Below are 21,847 nucleotides of genomic sequence, written 5' to 3'. Positions count from 1 at the left end.
CGGCGGCCCTGGCACGCCCCGGCCGGCAGCGCCCCCTGGCGGCCGGCGGGAATACCGGGGGCGGAGCATCCCAGAGCCCCGGGAACGGGAACGGAGAACCCCAGTGACCCCGGGTACCGGGAACAGCCCGGGAACGGAGCATCCCAGAGCCCCGGGAACGGGAATGGGGAACCCCAGTGACCCCGGGTACCGAGAACAGCCCGGGAACGGAGCATTTTAGAGCCCCGGGAACGGGAATGGGGAACCCCAGTGACCCCGGGTACCGAGAACAGCCCGGGAACGGAGCATCCCAGAGCCCCGGGAACGGGAATGGGGAACGCCAGTGACCCCAGGAACGGGTACGGAGCATCCCAGAGCCCCCGGACACACCCCGGGTACCGGGAATGGGGAACCCCAGAATCCCTGGACAGACCCTGGGCACCGGGAATGGGGAGCTCCCATGACCCCGGACAGACCCCAGGAATGGGGAACCCCGTGAGCCCCGGTACCGGGAACCGCCCAGGAACGGAGCATCCCAGAGCTGTCCCCAGCCAGACCCCCACAGGTTACCCCCCAAGACAACTGGATGCTGTCCAGCTCTGCAAAGAAATTCTGGCTTTCCCCATAAAGACCCCAAAGGGAAGGATTCTGTTTGGGTCGTTCCCCAAAGAAAACTTTGGGTGTGAACAGTAAAAAGGCTGTTCAGGTTTAACACAAAAATAACAAAACACGCCACAGACAAGCCACAGTGTGCCTCTCTTTTTATTCTTTATTTTACAGTTCACAATAGAAACCTACTGATAAATTACACAGGTCACTGATCCTGGCGTTTGAGGGGTGTCACTGCCTCGGGGTGGGGTCCCATCTCATCCCAAGGAGGTGGCAGGAGGTGCCACCAAGGCCACCTGAGGAGCCCTCCTATGGGGGAGGTTAGCAGGCAGCAGGGATGATCCCCTAAAACCACACTTCAAATGGAAAAATACACTGCACATCACCTCGAGGTGACTTCAGAGATTACAAATGTTGGGGGAAAAAGAAAAAAAACTTCCAGGGCTGCAGGGCTGCCAGGTTGTATTTGCAGGGAGCAACTACCTGGACAAACCCTTTGTCAGGGTTCTGCATCTTCAGCAATTCTCTCCAAATCCTCCTTTTACAGCACAGGGAGATGTGAAGGCCCTCCTCAGCCACACATTGCAACATCTGTGAACTCTGCACACAGCTGCTGCCACCATTCCACGTTTCACCACTGCTGCCCACATCCCTGCTCAGAAGTTCCTAATTTTTCCATTTTTTCTGGTTTTTTTTTTTGGCCTCTTTAGTAGCTCAACCACCTTATAAAGATGGCACACAGGGCACCGGCTGGGAATGCACACAAAGGCACCACCTTGGCATCCTGGAGCAGGGCAGTGCAGGGATTTCACTCACCATAAATTAAAAAGCCAAATCCAGGTGCACTTGTCAGTAAAAACTGGTGAATGGACAGAACAAACCATGTGTTAATAAAGGGGGGAAAAAGGGGCAAATTGCCTTTTGTTTTTGCCATCATGAAAGGAACGTTATGCCAGTTTTCTCCTTGTATCCTCCTACAGCTGCTCACCTTTGGCACAAGGAATTCTAGGTATCACAAGGTTTAATTCATAACAATACTTCAACAGCAACACTCAGCACTTACACAGCGCTTGTCAAAGTGCTTTACAAAAGCTTGTGAGTCCTCACAACACCCCTGTGAGGTAGGTGAGTGTCATTATCCCCATTTCCAGACGGGGAAACTGAGGCAGAGAGGTAAAGTGACTTGCCCAAGGCTGTACAGGGAGCTGAACTCGTGTCCTGGTGGCCCAGCTCTGCTCTCCCCTGCGCAGGGCTGGCACAGATGAACTCCCAGGGCTCTTCTGGTGTAAGCCAAACAATCCAACCCCAATCTCCCAGCTCTCTGTCCTCTGCTCTGACCATCCCTGACCTCCTGGAGCCCAGCAGGAGCTGGACAGGGTCTGCAATCTTAAGGCAACGTGCCCAGGAGCTCCCTGGAGAGCTGGGCACACACAGACCTCCCTGCAGAGGGTCTCCAGACAACTCCAGCTCTGCTATGGGGCCAGTTCTCCTCTCCCTCAACTCAGAGTAAACCCAGAGCCAGACACTGGGGCTGCACCAGCACAGGATCTCAGCCAGACCCTTCTCCTGCTGCTTTCTGTGGCCAAAAGGCCCCTGCAAATCTGCAAATCCCTCCTCGTTCCAGACACCTTCAGTAGGGCTTGTTCCACTCTATCTCTCTCTCTCTCTCTCTCTCTCTCTCTCTCAGAGTTTGTGTCTCTACATAAAAATAAACTTCCACCATTTCCAGCTCCTCAGCACCAGCATTTCAACAGCACCAGAGCAATCCACGTTTGCAGAAAAGTGTCAATGCATGCAAATATCACACACAGAACATCAAGAGTGCTGGGAGATGATACCAAGGATAGAGGTGGTCACAAGACAGCACACGTTTAGTTTTTATTAAAAATACCAAACAACTCACTCTTACTGTAACTATGCCACTTAGATTATCATCCTAACCTGCACAGGGACAGGTGCTTTTCCTCCAAATATTTACCTACCTAGAAAAAAAGAGAAATATCAAGCACACACATTTATACTTGCTCAAACTTGGCAGGCATGAGCCATGTGAAGGGGAAAGGAGGGCTGGGGGAGGTTGTACACTGGGGTTAGGGCAGTGGAGTACAAAAGAAAAGGAAAATATCACCTGCATCACCACCATCAGTAATCAACCTGATGAAAATAAACTCAGAGTGTTAGATGGATTCATGTATCATGTCCACTGCAAATCTCAAACCCTAAGCACACTGAAGCTGGCAAACATCTTGTGCCACTTCACCTAGGTCCACACACAGCATCAGCAACGAAGATCAAACAAACCTTGATAAGAAAGCAAAATGAAGAATAAACCAGCCTGGAGACAAACCATCTTCCACAAACCACTTCCCTGCATTACTCTCAAACACATTTTTACTCTCAAGCAGTTCCAGAAAGGAGTGGGGGAGAAAGAGACCCACTACGAGTTTGTGGTTCTTTTTTCTTTTTTCAAACTGGCTCAGCACCAGCACCAGCTCAGAGAGAGGGAGAGAAAAACAATTCTTCAGACATGATCCTTGGTACTTGATTAAAACGCTGCCAGCCAGCTGAGGGAAGCCTGGGCTGCCAGAGGGCTCCAGGTGGAGTGGGCATGTGCTGCTCATGGTGCTCCTCATCCTCCTGCCCTGCTACGAGATCTGCTCCGTGGGCCTCATCTGTATATCCCCAATCTGCAAGAGAGCAGCGTGGCATGGAACAGGAATCCTGCACTGGAATCCTGGGATCCTGCACTGGAATTCTGCACTGGAGCCCTGCACTGGGCACTTGTACGCTGTGACCAGGGCTGAGCCTGATGAGCTGAGCAATCCCACACCCTGAGCAATCCCAGATCCTCAGCAGTGCCATCCCTGAGCAATCCCACACCCTGAGCAATCCCAGATCCTCAGCAGTGCCATCCCACACCCTGAGCAATCCCAGATCCTCAGCAGTGCCATCCCACACCCTGAGCAGTGCCAGAGCCCCAGCAGTGCCAGAGCCCCAGCAGTGCCAGAGCCCCAGCAGTGCCATCCCAGGGCTGGAAGTGTAAACAAACGTGATCCCTGCTAATCCCCAGCACAGGCTCCCTAAGCTCCCAGCTGATCCAGCAGCAGATCAGCCAGGCCAGGGCAGCCCTGGGCCCCTCCCCAGCCCCAGCCCCAGCCTACCTGGACATGAGGAGGGGCACTGAGGACATAGATGACAGCGTTGGCCATGTCTTCAGCCTTGAGACACTGCAACAACAGCAGAAGGGCTCTGGGTCAGAGGGCACCCCCAGAGCTCCCCAGGAGATCCCTCCTCTCCTGCCCATCCCTGATGAGCTCTGACAGTGTCACTGGGGCACGGCCAGGAGGGACAAGCAAGCAGGAAATACCCAGTGCATTGGAAATGTAACAGAGGATGTGCCTGGTGCTGATAATCTGCTGAGGATAATCTCACTGCTGGCACAGGGATTCTGCCACCCTTGTCAGGAATTCCCACAGAAAATCCCCTGCCCCCTGCAGAACACTTCTCCTTGTGCTGGCACCTCTGCTTGTCCCATCTCCTCTGCAATGAAGAAGTCACAGCCTGCAGAATGGCAAAGCTGAATGACACTGATTTACAGAAACATCAAAATAAAAGGAAAAACGGAAGGAGCTGGAAACTGAACCCAAATGGAAACCTACACAGTTTGTAAATACCAGTGGAAAATGTGAGGTTTGAGGGCTGAGACTGGAGAGCACTGGACACTCCCTGGAACCATCAGCCAGGAGAAGTGATCAATTATAACCAGAGCCACTTCCCTCTGCTCCCACTCCCCCAGGTCCTACCCGAATGCTCTCATACGTAGCAGCAGCTCTCTCAGGGTCATTATCATGGAGTTTAAAAGCAAATCCTGTTTCTACCAGTCCTGGAGATATACACTGGAAAAAAGCAGAGCACATCCTAATAGGTTTTGTAATTCCCCTTCAGTAAAAGAATGAAAAAAAAAAATTATTTTTCTGTTATTCTCCTTTCCCACCCATTTTAAGGGACCAGTTGAAGTGAGAAGACCTTACTGATTGTTGTGGCAGGTACCTCTGGTGGGCACCTCCCTCCTCACAGCCCAGAGGGACAGAGAAGCAAAGAAAAACATGGAAAAGTTCTGACTGAGCACCCACAGCCCAGCTCAGTGCCTCCTTCTATTGATGTGACCCCATCCAACAAGCAACTTCCCACTCTGTGCACCCCAAAAATCCCTTCCCAGACCTTCTGTGCCCCCACCTGCCTGGTACAGAGCACCACAGGATTTCCTGACCATTCCCAGGGTGCTGAGCCCCATTTTCACACCCCAGGGCCCTGGCTCTCACCGTGGCTCGGATGTGGGTCTGGGACAGTTCCCCAGAGGATTTCCTGACCATTCCCAGGGTGCTGAGCCCCATTTTCACACCCCAGGGCCCTGGCTCTCACCGTGGCTCGGATGTGGGTCTGGGACAGTTCCCGAGAGGATTTCCTGACCATTCCCAGGGTGCTGAGCCCCATTTTCACAGCCCAGGGCCCTGGCTCTCACCGTGGCTCGGATGTGGGTCCTGGCCTCACGCAGCTCCTGCCGCAGCCCCTCGGTCAGCGCTGTCACCGCGTACTTGGTGGCACTGTAGAAATGCACCACGGACTGGGGCACCACGCTGTGCCCGTTCATGCTGGGGACAGAGCACAGGGCACGCTGCTGGCAGCTGGCAGGGACCCCAGGGCACCACAATGAACCCACTGGGGGCTGGCACGGGGCTGCAGCGGGGGACAGGCACAGCCAAACCTCCCTGAGCAGCTCCAGAAACCAAATGCCAGCCCTGCCCCATCAGCAGGGGTTGGTATCACCCTTTTCTCCCTGGTTTGGGGTATCCTTTCCTCCCTCATTTAGAGTATCCTTATCTCCCTTGTTTGAGGTATCCTTATCTCCCTGGTTTGGTCTTACTCCCTTTAAACCAGCAAAGATTAAGTTTGAAGCATCAACCCCCACAATCCTCAGGAATCCCCATCAGCACCACAGCAAGCCTGAAGCTCCAGTGCTGAAACCCTTCCTGTAAGGCAGGCAGGAGGAGAAAGCCCAAGGCTGACCCCAGCCGGTGCTTAAATCCTCTCTGTGCTGCAGGGAGGAGCAGGAAGGGCCCCAGGCTGGCCCCACAGCCCCCTTTGTTCACCTGTTAATGTTAATTATGTGCCCATCGTCGATGTTTCTCTCCTTCATGGACTGATAGGCCTCCCGGGTGCAGATGCTCACGGCCATCACATTGACCTGAGGGGGAGAAAATAAGAAATGAAGGCCAGCAGTCCTGCCTGGCACCCCCTGTGTGCCCAAAATCCGGGATATCAGCTCCAGTCTCGTCCCCAGGCAATTCCCAGGAAAACCCAAAGAGGGAATGGCTCATCCTCACACCCCACAGCTGAGCTGGGGGCTGCAGCCACAGGGCCAGGGGTGCACAGACACCCAGAGGGAGCAGAAATAAATGGATTTGGGTGTTTTAGGGGCAGGGGTGAGGGTAAAGCCCAAGGAAGGAGAGCAAAGCCCTCCCCAGAGCAGCACTGCAGGCAGGAGCCCGAGGTGATTCACTGAGCACTCCGGACAGCTGGCAGGGCACTCACAGCAGGTAATTAGGGCAGCTCGTTAACGAGGAAATCCCCAGCTCCTGCCTGTCACAGCGCCAGCAGCTCACAGGAGGCATCAGCAGCTCCCAGGCACGGGAAGCAAGGCTCACTCTGTGCCACAGGGAACCCCAGAGTGGGCAACTCAGCCTGGGGCTGTGGGAGCCACCGAGCTTTCCCTGTCCCTGTCCCTGCCTGGTGACATTGCCCCAGCCCAAACTGGCGATTCCCCAGCCCTGCAGGACCCAGAGCACTCCAGGCCCCTGCTCTGTGCACCAGCACCGCCCTGGATCGGTTAAACTCGTAATGCACAGCATTCCAGCCCGTCCTGACCATAAACACTGAGCCAAAGCTGCTGGGAGATAAAGATGAGGAAATTCTCCCAGCTGGAATCCAAAGGGCCCGGAGGTGCCGCAGCAGTGATGAGCAGCAATCCCAGCAGCCGCGCTCATTGCTCAGGGGGCTCAGATTTGGAAGGGTTTTGCTGAAGGCCTCCAGGAAGGATGTGACCATCCCCTGGCAGGTCCTGTGTAACAGCATGTCACTTGGCCAGCTAAATGAGCAGCCCAGAAGGGTCAGAACACACTGCAATCTGCAGGAAGAAGTGATTTTCTGATGAATCAGAAGGCAGGTGGAGCAGCAGGAACAGTGAGGGATGGAGATGGGAGAGGGCTGGGATCATCCCTGGGGAAAAAAAAAGAACAAGAATGGGGCAGAATAACTGGGACTTGCTGGCACAAAAGGACAGGCAGGAGAGGGATGGAGCTGGGAGATGCAATAATTGAGCAGCACAAAGAGCAGCAGGGTCAGATCCTTGTCACTGCTTTTGTCTGGTCCTTATTCCCCACTCACTGCCAGGCCATCGCTGAGGGGTTTGTCTTAGAGATAAGCAGAGATAAGCAGGGCTTTGATGTGCCCCTGGGAGTGCCCAGGCGGCACCAGGAGCCACCACCCCCAGCCCAGTGCACTTTGGCCGGGCAGAGGCACTGCTGGCTCCTCACCATCACACCTGGGCTGCAGAGATAAATCTTTAACCTGGGAATCCACCTGGGCTGTGCCAGGAGGAAAAGGAGCAGAGAGGAGACACAAGGGCCCCTCAGCACTGGGGTGGAGCCCGGAGCAGGCAGGGCACAGGCAGGATTGGGGATTTCACAGCAGGGATTTCACACAGGGTGCTCAGGGAAAGCAGGAGCCACCCTACAGCCTGACCCTGGGCTTTGGGATATGGACCTGGGCACCTGCTGGTGTAAAACCCCCATGACAAACAAATCCTGCCTCCCCCAGCCCACCAGGCAGCTCCTCCTTGGAGCAGCCACTCCCAGATCCCTCTCCAAAGGCCACTAGAGGGTAACATCACCCCAAAGTGACTCACAGAGCGGCCTGGGCAAGGTTACAACATTCTGACAGCTCCTGGCAGAGCCAGATCCCAATCAACAGCACATGGGAAAGTCCAGAGCCCTGTGATAAAACCCCACGGTGCAACAAAACAACTGGCTGGAAGGCAGCTGAGCTGGGATGGCCTTTTCCCACCAGCACAGACTGGGTTTGGGGTGAAATCCCATTTCAAAAGGTGCAGCAGGCACTGAGGAGGAAAATGAGCAAGTGTGTGTGACCCCGAGGCTGTTGTTACAAATACCCACATCAGACATTTTTCTGCCTCATTCCTATTTTAGGGAGAACAGGCTCAGAGGTGCCTTACAAGGGTGCCCAGCACACCTGAGTGTCAGCAGCAGCTCTGTGACAGCCACCACGGTGCCACATTAACCAGCCCCGGCTGCCAGGTCAGAGAACACAAAGGATCCTGTTCCTAGAAGTGCTCAGCATTTCCCTTTCCCAGAATCAGCCTCTCCCAAGGCTTCCAAAGGGGTGTCCCAGCCCCAGAGCACACATGGAAGCACAGCTCACAGCAGACATATCCCTGCACAGATGGCTGGGAAAAGCAAGAAGAACAGAGCCTGGCTTGTCAGTGAACAATGCCAAGAATGAAACCCATGCTGTGTCTAGAGGAGTCAGGGGATGTGCCCTGAGCAGGGAAAATGGGAAGTTCAGCTTGAATTCCTGGCTGGAAAGGTCAGTGGGTGAGAAGTGAAGGAGCTGCTGCAGCCCCAGAGGCTCAGAGTGTGCACAGCAGCTCCTCCTGCACACCAGGACTTTGCTCCAGCCTCAGAAACCAGGGAGGACATGGGGGAGGATGGGCTCAGAACCTGCCTGAGGTGACACCTTCCCTTCTGCACCCACAGCACATCTTGGCAGGGCTCTGCAAACCAGCACATCCCTCATTCCAAACTGCCTGCGGAGGAGCAGCTCCCACCCTGGGAATGAACACCAGACAATGAAGGACAAGAACATTAGAAAAGGAGAGGAATAAGTAAATTATAATGTGGTTTTCACTGTTAGATGGACAGCAAGGAGGAGGATACGGAGAGTGGAATCTGGAAGGAAGGAGCCTCAAAGCTCATAAAAAATGCATGGAAGCAAAAATCAATTTACCAAAAAGGAAAAAAAAAGGCCTTTAATTTAAGGATTTAAGGCCCTAATGCCTCCTAAATCGATGGTTGATGGCTGTTGGGAAACTTTTCCCATCCTGCAGCCCAGAGGTGCCCTGGAATTGTCCAACAGCATCTCCCAGCTCTCCAGGGAAGCTGGGGAAGAAGCTCCCTGCTGCCTGCAAACCCAGTGGAAGGTGCTGGCAGCCCTCCCTGTGAGGGACAGGAGCCTGGCCTGGCCCTGGGGTGCCCTGGCAGGGGGGGCTGGCCCTGCAGAGCCCCCCAGCCCTGCCATGGCGCCTGCAGACAGGGACAGTGCCAGGGAACGCTGCCAGGGGGGACACTGCCACTGCCATGCAGCCACAAAGCAGGGACACAGAACAAAAGGGAGAACTGCACTGAGCTGTCCCCAGCCTGAGCAGCAGCATGGAAAGCAAAGCCCAGCCTTGTCAGGCTGCCCAGGCCAGGCTGGGTGAGGCTCTGGGCTCTGGAGCATCCCAGGGCTCTGCCTTTATGCTGCAGGGCTGTTCCACGAGCACAGAAACGAGCAGCCAAGGCAGCAGCTGCTGGAGGATGGGGAGAGGGAAATGTCTGCTGGGCTGGCTCAGGCTGCTGCAGCAGCATCTCTGCCAGGCACTGAGAGAGCAGGGACAGCCACACAGCCATCCCTGGGAATAAAACATCCCCCAGTGCTTTCCTGACACTGCCATTGTGGGGTCACCTCTCTTCCCCCCATCCCAGCCCAAAGCAGCCCCCACAAGCAGGGGGACCCCAAACTTTGAGCCACTGTGAACACCAACACTGCAGTGTCCCATACAGGACAATCCCACTCCAAAATCTTTCTCCCTAAAAGTGGTGGAAGGGAGATAATGGGAGCACTTCCAGCTGAGCAAGGGAAGGGAATATGGACTGGGGAAGCTGGAAAAGCCACAGGTCCCCCCAAGCCTGCCCAGCTGTTAAAAACAAAGGACATGCAGCATCCCTGAAGCACCCACACATCACCCAGCCCCAGGGACCAGGAGAGGGAATTTCCAAGGCCCAGGTGACCCCCAGGGCCTGGCAGCGCCCTGCTGGACAGCAGCTCAGCTCAGCTCAGCTCCACTTCACTTCATTTTCTTTAAAGCCTCCATGGCAACGGGGCTGGGAGATGCGGCTGTGCAGTGACCCGGGCTGGGAGCCCACAAAAGCCTCTCTGGGCACACAAAGCTGGGCTCAGCTGGCCTTGGCTGCAGCCACAGCAGCCAGCAGGCTGGCCAAAATCCTAACAAGAACTTAATTAGGCAGGATATGGCAGCTCTTGGCCTGGCAGCAGGAGCCTGAAGTCTCAGAGTGCTTCTCTTTTACACAGAGCACAGAGCAGCCAGGGGAGCTGACTCCACTGCTGAGGCCCTGGGCCTTCAAAGAGCTCCTCAGACATCTCCTCCCCTTCAGCAGGACAAGCTCCCAGAGCTGCTGGAGGTGCTGCCAGCCACGGCTTCCACTCCTGTTCCTGCGAGGAAAACGTTTCTGTGCACAAGGGAAGGCGGCACAGGAGGGGAAATCACACCAAAATCCAGCACCTCCCTGGCCAGAGGAGGGGAAATCACACCAAAATCCAGCACCTCCCTGGCCAGAGGAGGGGAAATCACACCAAAATCCAGCACCTCCCTGGCCAGAGGAGGGGAAATCACACCAAAATCCAGCACCTCCCTGGCCAGAGGAGGGGAAATCACACCAAAATCCAGCACCTCCCTGGCCAGAGACACTGCAAGGACACCCAAACCATCCCGAGGTCCCACAGCTGTGGTTCCCAGTGCTATGTGCAGAGAAAGGGCCCCCACAAAATGACAAAAATGGTGAAGTCACAGAAGGTGCCCAGGAGAAGTTGTAAATGGGATGGGCCATGTGCACAGCTCCCATTTCAGCACATGAAACACTCCCATTCACACCCAGCCCTAACCAGATTATGGGCGGAAAATGAAGCTGTAAAGACAAAAAGCATTACAGCTTTTTAAGCCAAAAAGAATCTGCCCATTTCTACAAACCACTGCCACAAGTAACAGGATTAGCCGCAAACCCCAGCGCCTGGCATTCCATTTCCTGCTTTATTGAAGGAATAAAAGAAAAAAAAAAAAGAAAAAAAGAAAAAAAAGGAGAAAAAAAGAAGGAGGAAAAATGGAGGGGAAAAAAGAGGGGAAAAAAGAGGAAAAAAGAGGGGGGAAAAGAGGAAAAAAGAGGAAAAAAAGAGAGGGGAAAAGAGGAAAAAAAAGGAAAAAAGAGAGGGAATAAAGAGGAAAAAAGAGGAAAAAAGAGGAAAAGAGAGGAAAAATAGGAAAAAGAGAGGAAATAAAGAGGAAAAGAGGGAAAAAAGAGGAAAAAGAGAGGAAAAAGAGAAGAAAAGAGGAAAAAGGAAATAAAGAGGAAAAGAGGGAAAAAAGAGGAAAAAGAGGAAAAAGAGGAAAAAGAGGAAAAAGAGGAAAAAGAGGAAAAAGAGGAAAAAGAGGAAAAAGAGGAAAAAGAGGAAAAAGAGGAAAAAGAGGAAAAAGAGGAAAAAGAGGAAAAAAGAGGAAATAAAGAGGAAATAAAGAGGAAATAAAGAGGAAATAAAGAGGAAATAAAGAGGAAATAAAGAGGAAAAAAGAGGGGAAAAAAAGGGAAAAAAGAGGAAAAAAAGAGGAAAAAAGAGAAAAAAGAGAAAAAAAGAGGGAAAAAGAGAGGAAAGAGAGGAAATAAAGAGGAAAAAAAGAGGGAAAAAAAGAGGAAAAAAGGAGGCTCTTCATCCTTCAGAAAGCCAGCGAGCTGAAGGAAAAATGCTGCTGTGTTTCCATCCTCCAAGGTGGGGGCTCAGCAGGGCAGGATGTCCTTCCACCCGCCAGGCAGCACAACTGGGCTGTGTCAGAGCAGGCTGGGGAGCAGATCCTCAGCTCTGCAATGAGGACAGGGTGGCCAGGAGAGACAGCAAACGGCCCAGGAATACTCACATCGATCATGGTCCTCCAGCCCTCCGTCCTCCCCGAGAGCAGCGGCTCGGGCCGCGCCAGGCCCGCGTTGTTGATGCACACATCCACCCCCTGGTGAAGGGTCCTGATGGCAGAGAACATGGACAGGATCTCCTCCTCGTTGGACAGGTCACACTTGTAGGGGATCAGCGTGCCCGGGTAGCCAGCGCTCTGGCACTCAGCTGCCAGCTTCTGGGGGAGACAGAGGCAGGGGGGAAAAACAGCCATCAGGAGGGGGAAAACAGCCAGAAGGAAAGGGAAAAATAGACAGCAGGATGGGGGGAAAACACAGAAGGATGGGGGAAAAACAGCCAGCAGAGAGGGGACAAACAGCCACCAGGAGGGGGAAAACAGTCATCAGGAAAAACAGCCAGCAGGATGGGAAAATACAGCCTGCAGGAAGGATGGAAACAGCCAGAAGGAAGGGGAAAAACAGCCAGAAGGAAGGGGAAAATACAGCCAGCAGGAAAAACAGCCAGCAGGAAGGGGGAAAAATACCCAGAAGGAAGGGGGAAAACAGCCAGCAGGAAGGGGGGAAAATACCCAGAAGGAAGGGGGAAAACAGCCAGCAGGAAGGATGGAAATACAGCCAGAAGGAAGGGTGGAAAGAGCCATCAGCCCACTCTCCCCACAGAGCAGCTCATGCAGCCACTTCCTGAAGACCACACCTCAGGGCTAACACAGCCTGCAAAGCAGGCACTGGGGAAGGATCAGTGTGATGCTAATTAAGAAAAAGGAGATCTCAATATCCAGAAGCTGAGAGCTCCAGCCTCTCAGTTCTGGAGCTGAGGACAGGCTCAGTGCTGTGCTGCTCCTGCTCAAGGTGAGCAGCACACACAAAATACAAATCAAAACCACAAACCAGTGCTGCCCTGGCACCAGGCTGGCAGTCTGCCACACTGGCAAAGGACAATTCCTCGTTAGCCACGGCCAAGGATGACTCCAAATACCCCAAGCTTTTGTCAGGCTGGGTGACACACAGCCAAGGCAGGGCCAGGAGCTGCTGCCAGCTGCCAGCACAGCTCCGAGGGTGCCCTTTACCCCTGACGCTAATGAGAAGCGGCATCTCCTCCCCGATGTGTCACAGCAGTGACAGTGACAGCTCCCAGCGCCAGGCAGGAGCCACATGATGTCTGGCTCCTGAGGGGAGATGGATTCTGGCTACAAATGCCCACCAAATCCCCGGGACACGGGGCCGTGGCGGTGTCACCGCCAGTGACATTCCAGCGTGTGCCACACAGCCCTGTGCCTGCCAGCTCCTCCTGCACTCCAGGCACTGCAATTCCCAGCCTTTCGGAAAGGGAGGAGCGAGGGCCAGGGCAGCAATCTCCTGCAAGTGATGGCACATGGAGGCAGCTCCGAGCTCCTCCCCAGCCCTCCCTGCACCCCAAACACGTCCACTTGAGGCATTTTGGTAAATGAAGCACTCTGGGGCTGTCTGGTAAATGATTTTCAGCCTTTCCCAGTAGCTGAGCCAACCACAGAGCTGGACCAAAGCCCTGAGCAGGCAGCTGCAGCTTTGCTGCTTTACCTTCCCCAAACCCCAGCAGCTTCCATGGACCACAAGGCAGAACCAGCCCAGGGCAGAGCTGTGGTGCAGGAGCTGCTCTGCTGCCTGGCTCCCAGCTCAGGGGAGGCCCTGCAGAACACAAGAATGATCATTATTGCTCTCACAGCTCAGGCAGGGAGGGCAGGGACGTGCTGAGCTGAGCTGGAATCGATCCCTGCCAGCAGCATCCCCAGAGAGCCCCTGACAGCATCCCTGCCTGAGCAAAGCTGCCCTGGCACTGAATCCCACCCCTCTGTGCCCTGCCTGAGCAAAGCTGCCCTGGCACTGAATCCCACCCCTCTCTGTGCCCTCCTGGGGCTGCCAGCACCTTGCCATGCAGGGAACCTTGTTGGTGATGTGCTGGTAGGAGTGGGAGAATATTTTCCTTTTCACCTTTGGAGCACACGCTTGAATAAACAGCGAGGGGAGGGGAAATGCCTGCATCCCTGCAAGAGCAGCATTTAGCAAATTCACAGCAGCAGGAAGGGCTGCTGCAAGGTTCTAAACTGCTCCAGGGATGGGGCCTTGTTCCTGCAAAGATACAGGAGTGGAAAAGGGCAAAAGGACCATGAACTGGTGAGAGAGTGAGAATCAAGCAATGCCAAAGATGTCCAAAAATGAGAAACACGAGCACAGGGCAATGGGAGGAATCTCCCAGAGCAGGAGCCGTGCCAGGAGAGCTGGAGGGAACAGGGACCCAACATGGACACGGAGGGACAGACAAGCTCACTGACAGCCCAGGGGGACACAGGGCTCTGTGTCCATGTCCAGCTGCCACTTCCACCCTCCCCTGCTCAGTGCCAACCCAGGTGAAGGAGCAGAGGGAACAAGGGCTGTGATTTGCCCTGGGATAATCCTGCTGCAGCAGGGAGGCTGTACCACAAGCCCCACAGTGGTCCCTCCAAGCTGAGCATTCTGGCTGGAGCTGCCCCTCCTCTGCTCCAGCTGCACCAGGAGAATGCCCTTTCACTTCTCTTTTCAGCTTCTCTGCCACAACTGACCTGGGAAATCAAATCTCCCTCAAAACCTTTCCCTCCCCGCCTGGTGTCTGGCTGCCTCCAACACAGATCCTTTCATCTCTCAGGCTGTACTTGTGCTAACAAATTCTCTTTGAAAAGCAAGTGCTGAACACTGCTGACACCCAGGCAGGGCTGGATTGTGCTCCAACCATCTACAGATAAAGAGTCATCACAGGCTCTTCAAAGAAACATCAACTGCAGGCAAGTTTGCAAGAGATTTTTGAAAAGCAGCTCTGAGCTGGAGCTCATGGAGGGTTTTTTTTCAGAGCATCCATTAAGTCACTCAAGTGATGCTCACTCCACTTTGAGCTCACCCCATGCACAAGGAGGAAAGAAAAAAAGAGAAAAAAGCTGATTTTCCAGATTTCATAAACAATTTGAGAGTGACCAGGTAATGCAACTGCAATACAGGTGAGGGCAGTGCAAGTCCAGCAGCTGGAGATGGAAATCTGAAATAAGAATGGTTTGGGTTGGAAGGCACCTTAAAGATCATTCAGTTCCCACCCCTGCCATGGGCAAGGACACCTTCCACTGTCCCAGGTTGCTCCAAAGCCTGGGACACTCCCAGCATCTCTGCAGCACAGCATTATCTCTGGATGCCTGAAAATGGACAGCCAGTCTGAAAGGATGCCTCTCATTTATGGGATGGGTTTGCCGTGCTCAGAAACCTCCAGTTCTCCCCTGAGAGGGTTAATGCTCTTTGTGCATATCCACACTCAGTCCTGGTGAAATGGTTTTACAGAACCAATTGATATAAAATGTTAAGGGGCTCTAAAGAGGGGGGAAAGAAGGAAGGAGTCAAGCAGGGCTTTGTTTGGCACAGTCTCCCATTAACTTCAGACACGTTTAGCTCAGAGAGATGGAAGCCAGGAGAAGCCATTGGGTGATTTTTAATCTCACCTGCCATTCACCACAGGAACCTGTGTCCTACTGACTGAGCTCCTGCACCAAGAAACCAACTGGAAAAGCACCAAAATCACCCCAATCACTTTTGCTGCCTGAAGGAAATGAAGGACAAAAACTGTAACAAACAGCTCCACAGCTGTGAGAGACAACTGGGGGCTTACAAACCCTTTCATTCCATGATTGGCACGTCTGAAGCTGCTTTTAATTAAGATTTAATAACAGCATAACAGCATAACAGAGAGGTACAGTGAATAAAGCAGCAGGGTGAGGTTTGTTTATTTATTTATTTATTAATTTCCACTGTGCTCTGTGCCCATGAGTGGGATTCAGAGCTGTGTCACATGGAGAGAATCACACTCTGAGCTCTGGGTACCTTTCGGCCCATAAGATCCAAGGATAAATATCATTCCACATTTCCTCCCAGGCTCCTGCTAAGCTGGGTCTGGCAGAGCCAGAGCTGGGAGATGAGCTCCCAGAGCCACGCTGCTCCTTCCCAAGCCTCTTCTGCTCCCTGCACTTCCCCAGCAGTTCAGCATCCCAGGAGATGCTTTCCTCAGCTCACTCAGTGTTCAATTTCCATTGTCACACACAGCCAAAGGCCCCAGAGGTCCCTGCCACCTTCAGGCACTCACCCAGCCCCTCCCCACTCACGTCAAGGCACTTTGAGTTTGTCACTCCTTGCTCCAGGCTGGCGAGGAGGAGGTGACACTGCTGTCACCGTGACAGCTCATTAGAGCAATATCCCTGCCTTCCTCTGAGCCCTGCCTGTCCTAAACCCAGCCCCACAGAGCTCAGCCTGTCCTAAACCCAGCCCCACAGAGCTCAGCCTGCCCTAAACCCAGCCCCACAGAGCTCAGCCTGCCCTAAACCCAGCCCCACAGAGCTCAGCCTGTCCTAAACCCAGCCCCACAGAGCCTAACCTGCCCTAAACCCAGCCCCACAGAGCTCAGCCTGTCCTAAACCCAGCCCCACAGAGCCTAACCTGCCCTAAACCCAGCCCCACAGAGCTCAGCCTGCCCTAAACCCAGCCCCACAGAGCCTAACCTGCCCTAAACCCAGCCCCACAGAGCTCAGCCTGCCCTAAACCCAGCCCCACAGAGCCTAACCTGCCCTAAACCCAGCCCCACAGAGCCTGCTGGGACTGGGATCACTGGGATCACTGTCAGGACTGGGATCCCCAAGGAACCCACAGGCACCCAGCTCATGGGGCAGAGCTGAGCCTCAGCCCCTGCCTGACACCCCCAGGTCCTGGCACCTGCCTCCTGTGTCATCTCCGCCCAGAAAAATTGAATTTAATTAAAGCAAACCCCACCTAATTTGCAGCAGTGATGCCCTGACAACGTCAGGTGTGCTCAGAGTCCATGGAAAGCAGCACGTACCCACCACCCCGAGTAAAACAGGTACCCCCAAACAGACACCCCAAATTCAGGTGGCAGGTGCTGGATTTTATTCCAGCCCAGGTTTGGAGGAGGCTGCAGCCCATCCCTGCCAACATCTGCAGCCACTGCAGCCCAACCCCAGCTGAGCTGAGCCCAGGGCCTGGCAGGGACAGGAATCCAGCACTTCACACAGCCAGGGTGCCACAAACCCACCTGGGCTGCCCCAGGAATCGCTGCCAGCCAGGAAATCCCCCTGGCACTGCCCACAGGACACGGGAGAGAGGGAAAAACCGCACCTGGGCACAGCCACTGCGTCCTGCAGAGCTGAGGCTGCTCATACAGCCCAGGAAAAACACAATTGTGTTTTCTTCACAGCTCTTTTCACACCCCCCTGCCCTGGGCTCTCTCCTTAAACCCAAACCCAGCCAGAAAATCCCCTCTGTGTCCAGCTCTGCCCCTGCACAGCCCTCCCACCCTCCCAGGACGGCTGCCAGGTTTTACACAGGGAAACTGAGGCACGGCACAGCCACCTGACACAGCACACATCTCCATCCCAGCTCCAAAATCCAGGAAAAGCTCAGTTATTATTTCTTTTTGGGGTTCTGAGCGTGGTATTGCTGCTCTACTGCAAACCCCAGGAACAGCAGAGCAGCAGAGGAGGGGGGGGTTGCTGCAAAGTCACATTCTTAAAGCACATTTTGGGGGAGAAACAGAGGAACCCAGGCTGGTTTAAAGTTTCAAGGCTGAGGGAATCCATGAGCACAGAGAAGTATTTGTTCCCAGCAATGATGGGATCTCTGCTGTTTATCAGACAGGATCTGGTCAGGGACAAGTGGCAATAAAAGCCCTTCAGAGGCCTTGAGCCCACCATCCCCAAACACAGAACAACCCCTGCCAGGGGCCAGGGGGGCTCCGAAGGTCACTCACACTCCACAGGCACCCTGCCTCGGGATTATCCTGCTCAGGATGGGGGAACCTGTGGGGACAGCCCAGGAAACCCATCCCAGCCGCTGGGCAGAGGGACAGACTCACCAGGGACAGACAAAACACCAAAATGGAACCAGGTGAGCTCTAAACCATCATCTGATCTGCCTGCAGGGAATTAAACACCACACTCAGCAACCAGCTGTTAATTACGCTGTTAATTACCCTCCTAGGAGCACCTGAGGGTTCCCTGAAGTGACCAGAGAGCCCAAAAATGGATGCTCAGGTCCCACGAGGAATTCTCAGCTCCTTCCTCCTCCTCCCAACAGCCTCCCCAGAGCCTGGGCTGCTCCAAGCTGCAATCAATTGCTGAGCTTATCAAAGGCTGCTCCTGAGCAAGATCTAACCTTGACAAAGCAGGCCCTGGTTATAAATGTCACCTTTGATCAATACCTGTCACAAATGCATTGGAATTAATTGGTTAAACCTTGTATCTTAAGTCACATTTATTGCTTCCTGCACGGCTCTGCTCTCGGCACGCCATCAAAGACAGGGAAAAATGGATTTCTTTTGGAGCACAGCATCCCTGGGCACAGCAGGGCAAGGCAACCGAGCTGCTGGAGGATTTCCAGCGAGCTGGAGCAGGGGCAGTGTCCCACGTGGAGCATCTCCCCCCAGTGACAGCCCCAGCCACGCTGCAGATCAGGGCTCTGACACCGTGCATGGAGGGGGAGCACCTGCCAGCACTTCTGCCATTCTCTGGAAATGGAAAATAAATCAATTTTCGTTATAAAAAAGCACAGTACCAGCACCACTGCAAACCCCTTGGAAACAGCTCCCTGCCTCCTGCTTTGCTGTGCTGCAAGGGAAAAGCTGCAGAGTCCCTCTGAGCCAGGAAAACCCTCCCAGCCTGGGGAAAAACCCTGCAAAACAAAACTCACACATCTCACTGAATAAAAGACCAGAGAGGGCTTTGCCAGCCGGGAGGGCAGGAACATTTTGTCCCATGCATGTGCAAATTCTCCCCTTTTCTTGTGCTGCTGCAAGGAGCCACACACCAAACACAAACTCCTGGAAAACACGAGGAGGAGCAGGGGGAAGTGAGGAGCACCCAAGTGGCTGTGGCTGTAAATCTCAGCGAATCTCTGCACCCAAGGAGCATTTTTCCCCAAAAAAACCTGCTCTTCCAAGCTGCTAAAAAATAAAAACACTTGGCTGCTTGGTGAGAGCTGCTGCCTTGGAACGCGTGGCGGTGTCTGGAGAGCAGCAAACGCTCCCTGAGCACACGCCAAGAAGTCCTTGACAGCTGTTAGTACCTCCAGGCTCTGCATTTAAAACAAGCCTTCAACCTGAATTACCTCCTGGCGTGCACAAGGAAAATACAGCCAGTTTAATTATATTTTATTCCTCGATGTCTGACTGTCTGAGCTCCGGTCGGATGACCCACACGAAGAGGCTGCAGCAGGGAGCAGGGAGGGAAACGTGGACAGTGGAGCCACTGGAAGGGAAAAATTAAAAAATATCCTTCTGCAGTTTTGGGGGTTTTGGGGCTTTTTTGTGAGCCATTACCATTTTTTATTTCAAAAGACAAATACTGTCACTGGAGTTGTGACAGGGGTTTAATGCCAAACACGCAACTTTGCAAATCCTTCGTTATCTTGCCTCAAGCCCTTATCTGATTTTCCAAGAGATTAAGAAATCTTGACATAGCATTTATTGCCCCAGCTGAATCCCCACCAGACAACCTGCTCTTTCAGTTAGAAGGAGGTTACAAAACCACCTTACACAAGGGTTCCAGCATTTCACCTTAAAACCAGCAACCTTCCTGAACTTTGATGAAATGTGATGGCTTTGTGTTACAGTGAGCTCTGCATTCCAGGTTTCACACCCTGCTCTTGCCCTCTTTCCATGCCAAGCTTCCCTGGAGCCCCCTGGGATAGTGGAGGGTGTCCCTGCCCATGGGGGTTGCAATGGGATGGTTTATAAGGTTCCTTTCAACCAAACCACCTGGGATTCCATAATTCTGTTAGCCGTGGCTGGGATACTCTGGCATCACCAAACCCTCAGCTGCTTCACATTCCCTTTCTCTCCTCCCTCCACCACTGTGTTCCAGCATCCCTCAATCCCCCCCAGTCAAATCCCCAAACACTTCCAAGTCTGGATATTTTCCTATTTCAAATCCCCTCTAATCAAATCCCCTCTAATCAAATCCCCAAACACTTCCAAGTCTGGATATTTTCCTATTATATTTTACATTTTTTTTAAGGAAAAGCCTCAAGGTGAATCTCCCGGAGGACAGCTCCATGAACAGCCCTGCTCTGAAGCAGGGCTGGGTACAAAGCTGGGTCCCACAGCATCCCTGGCAGCCAGGAGGTGACAGAGCTGTTCCCACAGTGACCCTGGATCCCCCCACGCTCCAGCACCTTCCCCCGCTGGGATTTTCTTGCTCGTTAAGGAAACAAGCTCGACAATAAATAAACCCAGAATAGCAGCGGAGCAAAACACAGTCCAGACACCCAGCAAAACAAATGACAGCCCTGCAGACACACTCGGGTCCCAGCGAGGGGACAAACATCAGCTGCTGCGGGAACACGTGTGTGACACAGTTCAGGACACCGGGGAGCAGCCCCAATCTGCAAACCCAATCAATTAATCAATTAATGATCAATACAGGAGTCATCGCCCTGGGGCGCACTCAAATCCAAACACAAAGTCTCACAGCACTGCTGGTTTTTAAACCCACGCTGCGTTTTGGCCAGGAAAGGTTGGGAAAGGAAGGAAACTCACGTGAACACTGAAGGAAAACACAAATTGCATTGATTTCTTTCCCAAATGAAAAGAGTCCAGAACAACATCCAAGATAAGGGCGCTGCTGGAAACGGCAATATTGGAAATAACTTTGTGGAGGGGAATGGGAAGCGACAACATCCTCTGCAGCATCCTTTGCCAGGCACATCCAACCAGCTGCAGGTGGAAAAGGCTGTGGAGAGCTCAGCCCTCCCTGCAAACCACAGCACCAAAACGCTGCAAATCCCAAATCAGCAGCAGCCCCAAAGGACAGTGCACTCAGTCACATTGGTGCTCTCTCCTCTCTGCGAGCAGAGCCTCCGTGATACGCAATGAAAAGGGGGAAAAGTTTGGCTTTTCCCGAGCATTTCTTTATCAACCCCGCTTAGCAACGCCACTGATGCCGAGCCTTGGTTTCCGTGAATTTTGGACCATTTATTCCCAGCACAGTCAGCTGTGCACAGCCCTTATCACCCCGGCTATGGAAACACAACCCTGGATATTGCACAGGTCCCCTTTAGCTCCAAACACCCACGATGGCGATATTTAAGATGACTAAAACTTAATTCCTCCCTCAGAGGAAACTTCCTAAATGGCAAATAAGCCCCTGCGAGGCACAGCTGACCCACACACAACAGGAATCCCGAGAAAACACTTCTTGTGAGCATCTTTATCGCCAAGCCAGCGCCATCAGATTTGTGAGGGGGCTGTGGGGATGCTCCTGGCAGGACCGAACCCTGTTTGAACACCAGGAGCGCCCAGCCTCCCGAGCAGCCCCATCCCGCTCTCGGGGACAGAGATGCTATTTTTAACCTCGATAAGAAGCGGCTCAAAACAAAAAAAAAAAAAGAAAACCTAAAACCGACCCCGCTCCTCGCTCGGGCACCTTCCCCCCGCTCCAGCGGCTCGGTGGGCAGGAGCAGCCGGGGCCGGGCATCCCCCGAGCGGTGTCAGCGCCCGGCCGGGCCAGGAGCGGCCTCAGGAGGGGAGAGGCGGCCCCGTGAGGGGAGAGGCGGCCCCGTGAGGGGAAAGGCGGCCCCCGCCCCGCCGGTACCTCGATCTTGTCGACGCTGCGGGCACATCCCACCACCTTCATGCCGTGCTGCACCAGCGCCCTCGCCACGGCCGCGCCGATGCCCACGGAGGCGCCGGTGACCAGCGCGACGCGGCCGGACCAGCGCTCCATGGCCCCGGCCCGGCCCCGCCGCAGCCGCCGCGCACAAAGCGCCGCCCGCCCGCCGGCCCCGCCCCGGGACACGCCCCTGGCCCCGGGGACACGCCCATAAGGGACACGCCCATAAGGGACACGCCCATAAGGGACACGCCCATAAGGGACACGCCCATGGGGACACGCCCATAAGTGACACGCCCTCCGTGCGCGGGGTTTGAGGGGCTCAGCTCCAGGTGGGAGCGGGGTTTGAGGGTTTCGTTCCCCAGCGTGGAAAGGCACGGGAGGGATGAGCGGAGCAGGATCCAGCAGCCACGGGAGGGATGAGTAGAGCAGGATCCAAGAGCCAAGCAGGTTTTAGAGAGGGATGAAATGGGCGTGGAGAGAGCAGAGGGTGAGCAGCAGAGGGAAGGGAGTGTTATCCCCCTCCCCAGGGCCAAGGATGCTCAAATAATTCTCCGAAATGCGTGA

At 54.0% G+C, this 21,847-nt stretch overlaps 1 protein-coding gene across 1 annotated transcript; it reads right to left on the bottom strand.

The window, feature by feature from the left end:
• Window positions 1–739: 739 nt before the first annotated feature.
• DHRS11 (dehydrogenase/reductase 11) lies at window positions 740–21,394 on the bottom strand. The gene is made up of 7 exons (XM_058817863.1): window positions 21,263–21,394; window positions 11,627–11,836; window positions 5,739–5,833; window positions 5,111–5,240; window positions 4,392–4,484; window positions 3,750–3,815; window positions 740–3,275 (listed from the first exon to the last, which is right to left on the bottom strand). Exons 1-7 carry the CDS (start codon window positions 21,392–21,394, stop codon window positions 3,234–3,236), a joined length of 768 nt encoding a protein of 255 aa, XP_058673846.1. The 3' UTR covers window positions 740–3,233.
• Between the last annotated feature and the right edge of the window lie 453 nt (window positions 21,395–21,847).

The sequence above is a fragment of the Ammospiza caudacuta genome, chromosome 20 (assembly GCF_027887145.1).
Source record: "Ammospiza caudacuta isolate bAmmCau1 chromosome 20, bAmmCau1.pri, whole genome shotgun sequence".
Classification (NCBI taxonomy): Eukaryota; Metazoa; Chordata; class Aves; order Passeriformes; family Passerellidae; genus Ammospiza; species Ammospiza caudacuta.
The sequence above is the reverse complement of the archived record's forward strand: the minus strand, read 5'-3'. Positions and strand labels throughout refer to the sequence as shown.

What these genes read in the sequence shown, in the direction of transcription:
- DHRS11 (XM_058817863.1), bottom strand. Translation starts at nt 21,394, where the DNA reads ATGGAGCGCTGGTCCGGCCGCGTCGCGCTGGTCACCGGCGCCTCCGTG. An exon ending in GCAGCGTCGACAAGATCGAG is followed by an intron (nt 11,837 to 21,262) that starts GTACCGGCGGGG and finishes TGTCTCCCCCAG; the next exon opens with AAGCTGGCAGCTGAGTGCCA. An exon ending in CTACGTATGAGAGCATTCGG is followed by an intron (nt 3,816 to 4,391) that starts GTAGGACCTGGG and finishes CTGTTGTTGCAG; the next exon opens with TGTCTCAAGGCTGAAGACAT.